Genomic DNA, 12,722 nt, shown 5'->3' with positions numbered 1-12,722 from the left:
TGTTTGTTTAAGAGTATTTCATGTATTTTAGAGATACTTACAAATGAATTTACAGATAGAATTATATGATGTCTAGGATTTGCTTCAAAATAACCCATGGTGGGGTGGGAGTAGAGGTGGGAAAAAGGAGTATAAGGATATTTGTGGAAGTTGAGTGATGAGACACGGAGTACTGTTTTCTACAGTTTTGTAAATGTTGGAAAATTTATATAGTAAAAACATTTAAAGAAGGAGTGTGGTTGAGAGAGAGATAGAGGGAAAAAAAAAAATGAAAAAGACCCCAAGTAAAGGCAACTTTTTCAAAGGTTTGCTGTAGAGAAGAGATTTTGTGCAATAGCCCGAGGGGGAGAGGAGTTAAGGGTTGTTTTTAAGAGTTAAGAATGTTGATTTTATTTGCTTGCTGCTGCATAGCTTTCGAAGAGGAAATTAGTCTGAAAAATAATTTAATTCTTTACTAACTGGAATTTAAATTATAGTGGTGACCTTAAGAGAGGTCAAGAATTTTTATAAGAAATGAATATCCATAGATTCAATTTCAGTTGAACCTACAGAATGCTTAAGATTCAGGCACATTCTAAACTTGCTAATTCTTTTTCAATATGCCCCCTCAGCCGTTATTCACTCCTATGCACCCACCAAATACATACTACCAGAAACTTTTCACCTAATAACATTGATTGAAAAATTCTGTTTCAAAGTTATAATCTGCTAACATATTTGATTAACAAAGTATTGTGCATGATAGTCAATACATTTGAACTAAATGTAACAAAATGACTGAATCGAAAAAGGTAGAAGCAAGAGAAATTGTCATGTAAATTGTGTAGCCACTCGTTGAAATCAAGCTTTCCAACTCATTGACCTCTTAATCAAGCTATCATTAAAGGTTTTCCTTAATACTCCACTGTACTGATTTTCTTTTTTCAATATTAGTGGCTAAGTTAACAGGTAATGAATTTTTGTGTTGCAACAAATTCTCACAAATAAATAGTGAGCAGGGTGAATGTCTGTTTCTGTGGTTTCTATTTACAGTAGAGAAGAACATGCTCAGTGATTGTTTGACACTTGTTACTTTCCATCATTTTTCTCATAACAACCCCTATACAAAACTAAACCACTAAGCATGTTCGGTGATCTCTGTCAGCTGCAACAATGCACTTAGAATGTTAAAACGAAATGCTTTTTGAAATATTTTATCTTCCTAGAACTGTTAAGCAAAGATTCCTGGGAGATGTTCTTTCTTTGCATTTGAAGAAGATTAGCTTCTATTAAGTTAATTTCAAAGTCAAACTGAAAATGTTCCTTTGAAAAGGAAAAAAATAGTATTTTGTGCATTAAATAAATGAAATAGCTTTACAAGAAAAATATTAGTCTTCTTAACTGCAAATGTAAATGTATAGATAAGGTAAGCAAAGTAAGTGACCTCTGTCCTAGGAAAAGTCATCATTGGAACTGTGCAGAAGCTTATGTAAACCTTCCCTGATAAATGTTCAGCTATCTATTCTTTTATTTTCTCAAAAAGAGATTTCATAGTCTACATGTGAACATGTCAGCAGAACAACAGTTGGTTTTACTATTATGAACATAGTATTTCTTTGACAATTAAATCAGCAAATAATAAATCCTTCTTGTTTGCCCTAATGGAGTACTTTCTTTGTGAGACCTTCTCAACCAGTGGGAGCAAGCAAGGCTGTTAACTTCCTCTAATTCCCTACAGAAGTCTTCTGTTTTACCACTTTGCCTATACAGCCAATTTTCCATTAGTGAATGTAAAAGACTTCTTATATCACTATCAATTTGCTTTCATCCAAATTGCCCACAGTCCAGGCAGGAGGCCAATTCATTGTTAGGTCCATGAAGTCACTTGGTTTCATTCTCTGTATGATGAATACGCATATTTTTGTGGGTTCTTTTCTTTTTACATTGTGAAAGATGATGAACCCTAAAATATAACATATCTTTTGGGTGGTAGAAAGAGGGTACAGAATGAGGGAAGAAAAGGGTTTAACTCACTTTCAGTGACAATGATTAGCATTTTATTTTCTTCACTATGGATGGACCCAAAAGAAAGTCTGCCTTTGAAAAGTTACGTTGGCTATAGTCTCCTTAGTATAGATGCTTATGTAACACAAAAGCAAAAGCTCCAGGGATATTTATTTTAATACAGTTAAATATTATAAGCCTAGAATCATGAACTTCCCTGCCGAACACATTTGTCTGACATACTTCCATTCTTAGCATGGAAATGCTAAGTATCCTTACCTAGTCTTTCCTCAACTACAAACCAAGCCATATTGTCTGTCTGCTCCTCAATCCTCTTTCCTATTCTCTCTAATTTCTCACATACTCTCACTTTGTATTACTTAAACATTAGCTTTACTTTATTTTATTTTACTTTACTTTATTTTATTTTAGCTTATGGGATCTTCGGTTTGTTCCTTACATCTCCTTTTCTGATGTTTATTAAAAATTCATCTGCCTTTTTTACTGACATTTTAAACTACTATGTCCCTTCCTTCCCTTTGTCTCTATTTTTTTTTTTCTTGGCTCCTTGTGTGTTTCTCCTCTAATGCATGTGGGTCTTACACAGGGCTGAAGCCCCTAGTGAGGGCACTTTTCTGCCTCACTCTGCAGATCAAGAGGTAACCAGAATGAATCCTACACATGTGCACAAACACAAGCTGACTGCAACCCCGGAAACAAGGAGAAATGGCGGGGAGGTTGTATCAAATTCTCCAGCACACAAAGATGTGTGCCCTTGGTTGAAACTGAAAAGAAATGAAACAAACAAGTAAGAGGCAGGGGAAACAGCACCAACCAGTGTTAGAGCCAGAAAAGCAAAGTGGGAGCGAAGTAAGGGAGTAGCGAGGTAGGTTTTTGGCCAACAGTCTTTAATTGTATTCAATCAAACAACCTGTCACTTTGGCTTAGAACTAGTCGCTCAACAAAGCTCAGAAAGACAATTTTTTTAAGTACGCTTTAATTAGTATATAAAGATATAAAATTATTTTTATTTATAATTTAAGATCCTAAAACATAAAACATGTCTAGCCTAATCATCAGTATTTACGTATTAAAGTAGGTTATAACAACAGACCCCTACAAAACTCAATATTATGTTCTAGAAAATAGAAATAAAAAAGAATTCAAAAAAATAAAGAGAGAGAAAAGGAAGAAAATAAACCAGAATTAAGGTCAAATACAGTTATTGTGAACAAGCATTTAACTGGACTCTGAGCTTCCTCATAGCTAAGAATAAAAATGTGATGTATAATAAATTAAGGATTTATTATCTGCTATAAGGAAGTAAATCAATTTTTCAAGAGAAACAAACAAACTTTGCCTGTGCTAATTTTACAACAGGTTCTTACACTTTTTAAACTCCATTCCTTTTAGAATATCATAAAACCTATAACCCCTTATCCTAAAAAATGCACAAATATACATCACACAAATTTTATATGCAATTTCAGAGGGTTCATAGACTGTCTCAAGCCCCTCTCTGTAACCTTTAGGAGTCCATGGTCTAAGGTTAAGAATTCTTGTCACTGGAATTTGGGGAAGGAGTATCTTAAAAGTCAGAGTGGATAATGACAACAGTAATTGCAAAAGCTATGTTTTTGTTTTTTTTTTAAATAAATTTATTTATTTATTTTTGGCTGCGTTGGGTCTTCGTTGCTGTGCACGGGCTTTTTCTAGTTGTTGCGAGCGGGGGCTGCTCTTCTTTGAGGTGTGCGGGCTTCTCATTGCAGTGGCTTCCCTTGTTGCAAAGCACGGGCTCTAGAGCGCAGGCTCAGTAGTTGCTCACGGGCTTAGTTGCTCCGCGGCATGTGGGATCTTCCCGGACCAGGGCTCGAACCCATGTCTCCTGCATTGGCGGGTAGATTCTTAACCACTGTGCCACCAGGGAAGTCCCCAAAGCTATAATTTTTTATGTCTTTCTTATATTAGGAGGATAATATTAAAGGATAATTCAGTGAAAATAGTATTGTGAGGAGGGCAGAGTCATAAACAATATCTGATCAATCACAATATCTACATTTGAACTTTTGGCCAGAATATTTGTTACCTTTACTTTTCATGATTGAATCATGAAAATCATTCTTTTAATCATTTCTTTAAATGTTCAACAGAAGCATAGAATCTACAATACTCAGATAAATAAATCAAATAGCTGTTTATCATTCCCCTACTTTATTTTATAGTTTACTAATATACATGCCTAAACAATATATTAATTGGTTTTATTTGCAGACTTCATAAACTAGAATCATATTATATGCCATCTCTTGAAATTTACTTTCCACTCAACATATTTCAAAAACATACCCATGCTGTTGCATGCCACTCACTTCATCGTTTTCACTATTGTATAATATTTCATTGAATAAATAAACCACAATTTATCCCTCTCCTATTAATGGACATTTGGGTTGATTCCAGCCTTTCGCTATTAGAAATTGAATTGCTATCAACATTGCCTAGGAAAAGGTTTTACTGTAGAGATGGGGGAGGGCAAGAACTCATAGGCTCATTGTTAGTTATAGTCTAGGTCATAGGCTAGCTGGTTAAATGGATGTTCATTAATCATCATGCTTTAAATCTTACCTTAAAGTTGCACATATTGTTTTGTATTTATCAAACGTGTTTTTTTAAAAAATAAAGTTGTTGTTTTTAAAAAACCATCGGTAAACGAGAATCTTTTCTAACATTAAAATTTTCAGAAAATGGACAATTATGCCTTAAAAGATATCAGGGGTTTCAGTAAGCACCAAAATTATCATAAGAGAAAAATCGTCTGTTGGGATCCTTTGATCTCCATTAATTATCACGTAACTATTTTGTTTTCTACCATTTTACCAGGACCTGCTAAATCAATAGCATGACTTTCCATTTTCCTAAACTACTGCTTTTTAAAGTGAGGCTTTTAATAAGAGGTAGTACAGAGTTCAGAGTGATTCAGCATCAACACCAATATGTGCCTGATTCCTATAAACTACTGCCTAACACAGATACAAGATACTGAGTCACTTTTCTATTGTTTTTATCTGAAACATCATTGTATTCTCTGCATGATAATAGCCTGAAGTTAAAGCGAGGAATATCTTATAACTATAGTATATCATAGAAGACAACAGGGCTTACCTTCACAGACAATCTTCTTTAAAAGTTACATATATTTGCTGCCTGTACTTTAAGACCTTGAACTAAGCTCAGTCTTTCCACATGACCCCAAAACTGGGGAGGATAGCACTCAAGAGAAAAATTCTTTAATTTTGCCAACAATTTTGGGAAGCCCCAACTTCACTAAAGATAAACCCTTGACTTATCCTCACTCTGCCCCAACTTCTAAATCTAAATATCTAAACTTATCAGAGGATGTTTAAAAGCTACCAACTTTGATGCCCTAGAGAAGGTGAAATTTTTGGTAAATCCCAACCAAACAGACATAGTCCTTAGGACCCTGCATACTCTGCTCAGAGACGGAGGCAGCTAAGTTCCACTGCCTCTTTTAATTTTGCTTTTCCTCAGCTCAGGTTCTCAGGATGGACCCAAGTCCCACGTGTAGAGCCCTATCATACAATACTTTTTCTATGACTCAACCTAGCCTAAACCTCCCAGTTCAGAGTCCCAGACACAGCATGAAGTTCCTTGTTATAACTCGCTCACTCTCTTTACTGAATGACATCATCTGTATTTACATTATAAAACGGCTTTTTAGTGTCACCAGTAATCTTCCAGCAAATCTAATGGTCTTTACCTCTTCCTCATTACTCTGACCTTTGTTTAGCATTTGACTTAAACATCCTTCTTGACATTTTATCTTCTTATTTTGAGTAAGATGCTCATTGTTTCCTTCAGGGGCTCTTCTTCCCTGTATGAGTTAGGTTTTGCTTCATATCAACTACAGTCTTCTTCCCTCCTTATCTGAGGGGGATTGGTTCCAGGATACCGATATCTGTGGAGGCTCAAGGCCCCTATATAAAATGGTGTACTATTTGCATATAACCTATGCACATCCCTTAAAGATACTTTAAATCATCTCTGGATTACTTACAATACCTAATACAACATAAATGCTATGTAAACCGTTGCCAACATGTGGTGAATTCAAGTTTCACTTTTTGGAACTTTTTGGATTTTTTTTTCCAACTAGTTTTTATCACATTTAGCTGAATACACAGATACAAAACCTATAGATATGAAGAACTAACTGTGTTTGGTTAACTCAGGAATCTAAAGGTGTGCAATTTGGGATGGGCTTCACTGACCTTAGCTGGGCTCATGAGTCTCCACTCAGCTGGTAAGTCAGCTGGGACAAAATAGGGCTTCTCTTCACATGGTTTTCCCTCCTCCAGGAGGTTTGCTTGAGTTTTTTCATAGTAGTTACAGAACTCCAAGAGCAATAAGAAAGCAAGCCCCAACATGCAAGCCCTTTTCAATCTCTATTTTTGTCACGTTTACTATCGTCCCATTGGCCAAAGCAAGTTCCGTGGTCAACGAAGATTTTGTGTGGGGGGAGACTACCCGAGGGTGTGTAGTAAGGAGGTATAAAAAACCGGGCCGTTACTACAATCTACTCACCGCATCTACTCACATAAATGACGGGAATTTCTAAAGAGTTAATCTTTGGCCCCTTCTGTTTCTTAAAGTCTCACACTATGGTTCTCATAATCCTTGCAAAGCCTACAATGCCCTGTAGTTCTTATATTCCTGTAATATCTATAACACCTCGGTGTGAATGCCTTCAAAAATCTATCTTCACAGAATAGACTTTTCTTTTTGCCCACACTTTTGTATTTCTACATTTCTCCTGGACATTGTCATTGAGATGACTTATTAGTACTTCACATTCAACATGCCTAAAAGCGAATGTGTTGTCAGCTTTTCTGTTTCAACCACACCCCCTAATAAGAAGTACTTTATGAAATGTATATTTCTCTTACTATTTCACGTGGTCCCAAATAACATTTTTAATTCTCTCTCTTTCTCTTCTACATCTAATTTGTAGTTTTGCCTCAACTATTTACCACATAAGAATGCTCTTGGATTTATTTAAATTTGAGTTTCAATTTTCTCATCCTAAAAACAGTGATAAGAAAACCTGCCTTGCAGGGCTATTATAAAGATTAAATTAGCTCATATATATGGTTTTGTGTGCTCAGCACATCAAAGGTACTTAAAAGTGCTAATTATTTCCCTTCCCCTAAGTCCTCTCGATTTTTCATTCATGAGATTATTCATATTCCTACTCTTCTTTTTTTTTAACAGTACCACAATTAGAAATTAAACCCTGACAACCTCATGCTGGAGACATTTGGTACAACTTCCCTACTCCTGCCTAGCCTCTCTCTTCTCCATTCCATTCTCACATCATCACTGCCTTTTCAAAGTTCTTATTTCCACCTATTTCCTATCAGACAAAACCCAAACTCTTTAACGTGGCACACATGGTCTTTTCCAAAACCTAGTCCCAACCTCTTTTTCCAGATTTCTCATTGCTCTCTCCGTAAATGCTTCAACTAAACTGTACAACTTCCCATTCCCTGAATATACTTTTACTTCCCTTCTGCCATGTTCAACAATTTGTACTGAATTGTCCCGTCAATAAGCATTGAGTAAAACTGAATGGGACAGTGCTTCTACTACACAGAATCTACAACTTCAAGAGGAAATAGAGAGTCTCACCTCCTGAGATTATAAATTCGCTGGAGCACAAGCACTGCCTTAAATAGATTTCCAGGCATGATACAGGAAACACAAGTATCCTGCCCTCAAAGACTTCACAGTCTTATATGAAAGAGAGAAGTTGTACAACTAGCCATTATACGATAAAAGTACAAGCTCCAGAGGCAGGCTGGAAGGGGGTCATGAGAGCTGAACCCTGAAAGAAAGAAAGGTGTGATTCTCCCCAAAGCAGGACCTGTCTCTTCTACGTCTGCATACATTCAGCCACGTATTTGTTTCCTCATTCATCTATTAAGATTTTTTTTTTTTTTTTTTTTTTTGCTGTACACGGGCCTCTCACTGTTGTGGCCTCTCCCGTTGCGAAGCACAGGCTCAGGACGCGCAGGCTCAGCGGCCATGGCTCATGGGCCCAGCCGCTCCACAGCATGTGGGATCCTCCCGGACCGGGGCACGAACCCGTGTCCCCTGCATCGGCAGGCGGACTCTCAACCACGGCGCCACCAGGGAAGCCCAAGATATTATTTTTAAGTGCATGCTACATCACAGTCAGTTGTGTGACTCTACAGCATTTAGCAGCATCTGTATTATGCTGGCTGAAAAAGAGAAAAGCAGACCCTAGAGTCCAGGAGTTTGCCTGGCACTTACGACTAGGCCTGGGTGTTCTCCTCTTGAACACAAACAACGTCACAGAATACCAACATCAGAAAAGGCCACTCTGTGACCACGACGGATCAGGACAAAAACAAGATCGGATTCTCTTTTTTTTTTTTTTTAACATCTTTACTGGAGTATAATTGCTTTACAATGTTATGTTAGTTTCTGCTGCATAACAAAGTGAATCAGCTATATGTATACATGTATCCCCATATCCCCTCCCTCTTGCGTCTCCCTCCCCATCCCACCCCTCTAGGTGGTCACAAAGCACAGAGCTGATCTCCCTGTGCCATGTGGCAGCTTCCCACTAGCTATCTATTTTACAGTTGGTAGTGTATATATGTCCATGCCACTCTCTCACTTCGTCCCACCTTACCCTTACCTCTCCCCGTGTCCTCAAGTCTACTCTCTACATCTGCCTCTTTATTCCTGTCCTGCCCCTAGGTTCTTCAGAACCTTTTTTTTTTTTTTTTAGATTCCATATATATGTGTTAGAATATGTTATTTGTTTTACTCTTTCTGACTTATTTCACTCTGTATGACAGACTCTAGGTCCATCCACCTCACTACAAATAACTCAATTTTGTTTCATTTATTGGCTGAGTAATATTCCATTGCATATATGTGCCACACCTTCTTTATCCATTCATCTGTCTATGGACACATAGGTTGCTTCCATGTCCTGGCTATTGTAAATAGAGCTGCAATGAACATTGTGGTACATGACTCTTTTTGAATTATGGTTTTCTCAGGGTATATGCCCAGTAGTGGGATTGCTGGGTACTATGCTAGTTCTATTTTTAGTTTCTTAAGGAAACTCCATACTGTTCTCCATAGTGGCTGTATCAATTTACATTCCCACCAACAGTGCAAGAGGGTTCCCTTTTCTCCACACTCTCTCGAGCATTTATTGTTTGTAGATTTTTTGATGATGCCCATTCTGACCGGTGTGAGGTGATACCTCACTGTAGTTTTCATTTGCATTTCTCTAATGATTAGTGATGCTGAGCATCCTTTCATGTGTTTGTTGGAAATCTGTATATCTTCTTTGGAGAAATGTCTATTTAGGTCTTCTGCCCATTTTTGGATTGGGTTGTTTGTTATTTTGATATTGAGTTGCATGAGCTGCTTGTAAATTTTGGAGGTTAATCCTTTGTCAGTTGCTTCATTTGCAAATATTTTCTCCCATTCTGAGGGTTCTCTTTTCGTCTTCTTTATGTTTTCCTTTGCTGTGCAAAAGCTTTTAAGTTTCATTAGGTCCCATTTGTTTATTTTGTGTTTATTTCCATTTCTCTAGGAGGTGGGTCAAAAAGGATCTTCCTGTGATTTATGTCATAGAGTTTTCTGCCTATGTTTTCCTCTAATAGTTTTATAGTGTCTTGCCTTACATTCAGGTCTTTAATCTATTTTGAGTTTATTTCTGTGTATGGTGTAGGGAGTGTTCTAATTTCATTCTTTTACATGTAGCTGTCCAGTTTTCCCAGCACCACTTATTGAAGGTCTGTCTTTTCTCCATTGTATATCCTTGCCTCCTTTATCAAAGATAAGATGACCATATGTGCGTGGGTTTATCTCTGGGCTGTCTATCCTGTTCCATTAATCTATATTTCTGTTTTTGTGCCAGTACCATACTGTCTTGATTACTGTAGCTTTATAGTATAGTCTGAAGTCAGGGAGCCTGATTCCTCCAGCTCCATTTTTCTTTCTCAAGATTGCTTTGGCTATTCGGGGTCTTTTGTGTTTCCATACAAATTGTGAAATATTTTGTTCTAGTTCTGTGAAAAATGTCATTGGTAGTTTGATAGGGATTGCATTGAATCTGTAGATTGCTTTGGGTAGTATAGTCATTTTCACAATATTGATTCTTCCAATCCAAGAACATGGTATATCTCTCCATCTGTTGGTATCATCTTTAATTTCTTTCATCAGTGTCTTACAGTTTTCTGCATACAGGTCTTTTGTCTCCTTGGGTAGGTTTATTCCTAGGTATTTTATTCTTTTTGTTGCAATGGTAAATGGGAGTGTTTCCTTAATTTCTCTTTCAGATTTTTCATTGTTAGTGTATAGAAATGGAAGACATTTCTATCTAGGTGTAAAATAAGACACTTCCTAACATTTACAGGCCCTTGGCGTTGGAAAGAATCTCAAAAGCCCCCCAACCCCCTTTTGTATTTGAATTTGAGTTTGGAAATCAGCAACAACGCACCATGGCTCTTCCTACAATTTTATTACCTGGGCCAGTAAGGGATGCTGCAGCTCACATCAAAAGAAAAAACACATGAGAAAATGAGTGAATCCCCAGAGGTTCCTCTACTAAGGACCCACTCTATAAAATGAGTCCTGAGAGACATTCCCAGTCTTAGGTTTCACTGCAACCAGGCAGCAAGAAGTTTAGGGTAAGTAGCAGTCAGCCTGCTTCTCAACACACCAGACCCCAAGTATGACAATGGTGTCAAGACCTTGCTTTATCTACTTTATATTCAACTACCACTAGCATAACCTTGCCACTTCTCCCCCCATGCCACTACTCCACCTGACACTTGCATGGATGGATGGATGGACAGATGGATACGTGCATAAGTACATAAAGTTTTCTTCCTTGGTTCCACTATAACTCATAGGATTTATTCAAATATCAGGGTAAAGTCTTAACCTCCTTCTCTGGAGAAATAATGTCATTATTTTTCTTGTTAAAACTTCCAAAACATCTGTAGCTGGCTAGTTTCTAATCATAATGAAACCCAAAAGATATCATAATTTGGGTAGCATAACTCCATATCTGGGACTCAAAGAAAAATATCCAGTCATGATTTCACTGGGAAAATGTAGCATCTTCTAAATGTGACCTTCTACATTAGTTACCCGTGTTTGTGCCTATCAGAACTGGAGTTGATGCTTCCAAAAGTTTAAAAACAGAGAGAGCTGGACTTTAGATTTGCAAGTGTAGTTTAAGGAAGATCTATGATATACCTGCAAATGAGATGCAGTTCTATGTTAAAGTGAGGCATGACTTATTTTACAGCCAAAGAAAAGATAGATCATTAAATGCACCATTCGTTTATGTTGATGAAAATGCACCCAGGGCTTGTGGGTATACAAACTGTTAATAGAAGTCATTTCAACAGTTACCTTCCAGTTTCACTCTCACCTAGCAGGGGAGGTGTGTTTCAATTAGAAGATTCTTGCCAGTACTTCCTTATACTTTCCAGGCAGCTCTTTGAAAATTAGTGGGTTTGCAGATAGGTAAGAAGGAAACCTCATTACCCGCCCTCAGAGAGCTGAGAAATAATGTGTGTACTACTCACGGCTCTGCCTGGAGGCTCCTGTCCTCAGCCACATAGTTAGAAGGAATATAGCCCTGCAGCTGCTGGTCGGAGCCGTCTGCCCTTTTCTCCAAGTGCCTGGCGAGCCACCAACCCTCGTGGGATGTGTCCAAGACTTGGAGCTTGTCGCCCGCGCGGAAGCTCAGGTCCTCTGCGGTCCGAGCCTGGTAATCAAACAGAGCCACAAAGTACTGGCCCTGGCTTCTCTCGGGCTCCGGAGGCGGCGGCCGGGGAGGATCGGGGGGGCAGACAGTCCACGGGTTCTGAATCACCACCGACTTGTCTGCCTCCTGAGACAAGCAGGGGAGACAGGGCTCCAGGTACGTCCGGAGCCTCAGGCAGATGTTACCCATGGCAGTGGGGGAGAGGGGCTTCTCCCTCTCCCCTTACTCTCTGCAGATCCACTTTCTCTTCCTCCACCTGGAAACTTTGAAATCAGCACCAGTCCTCCAGGTTTGGGGAGCGTGTACCCAAGCCCTGGTTCCCAGCAGTCCGGCGGACCTCCTTGGAGAGACTCACCGGCTTGCTTTCTGTGCCCGTAGCTGCTGCCCCAGAGCAAAACCTGGTGGGAGCTGGGCAGCTGCTCGGTGGGAGAGTGACTTTTCTTCTTGTCTGCTTAGGAATCCCACCACAAAAATAAATTTGAGAGGGCTTTATTTAGACAAACGTCTGAGAACAGAAAAGAGTCCTCTTGCCTCTTGTCCCAAGAAAAAGTTACCAAGCGAAAGAGGTGAACTCCAGGTAAGATCTCCACGTCTCACCTTTGCCAGCAGCTCTCTCCCGCGTCAGGTCTGTCTGTGGTTTGACCAGTCCTGACCCCCACTGCTCTTTCTTTTTTGCCAATGAATAACCAACCGGCCCAGCCTTCTGCCTTTAACATCCTGAGCTAGGAACAGACTGTAATAATTTCTTCTTACTTCCTGGTTCTTTTGTGTCTGTGATCTAAATGGGATTCCCGTCCTCTCTGCCTCTCCCTTCTCCCACACCCGAGAGACTAGCGCCCTCACCAGGGAGCCAAACTCTTAAAAGCAGCTGTCAAATTCTATGCTCCCGAGT

At 38.8% G+C, this 12,722-nt stretch overlaps 1 protein-coding gene across 1 annotated transcript in view; it reads right to left on the bottom strand.

Moving 5' to 3' along the window:
- The window catches only part of FRK (fyn related Src family tyrosine kinase), a 94,014-nt gene extending 81,601 nt beyond the window's left edge, over window positions 1–12,413 (bottom strand). Inside the window, exon 1 of the mRNA XM_032651193.1 lies at window positions 11,649–12,413. Within this exon, the coding sequence (XP_032507084.1) occupies window positions 11,649–12,019 (371 nt within the window). The 5' untranslated portion in view covers window positions 12,020–12,413. The remainder of the gene's footprint in view (window positions 1–11,648) is intronic.
- Window positions 12,414–12,722: the final 309 nt, after the last annotated feature.

This window comes from Phocoena sinus, chromosome 12 (genome assembly GCF_008692025.1).
Source record: "Phocoena sinus isolate mPhoSin1 chromosome 12, mPhoSin1.pri, whole genome shotgun sequence".
Lineage (NCBI taxonomy): Eukaryota > Metazoa > Chordata > Mammalia > Artiodactyla > Phocoenidae > Phocoena > Phocoena sinus.
This window is presented reverse-complemented; position numbering and strand designations above follow the sequence as displayed.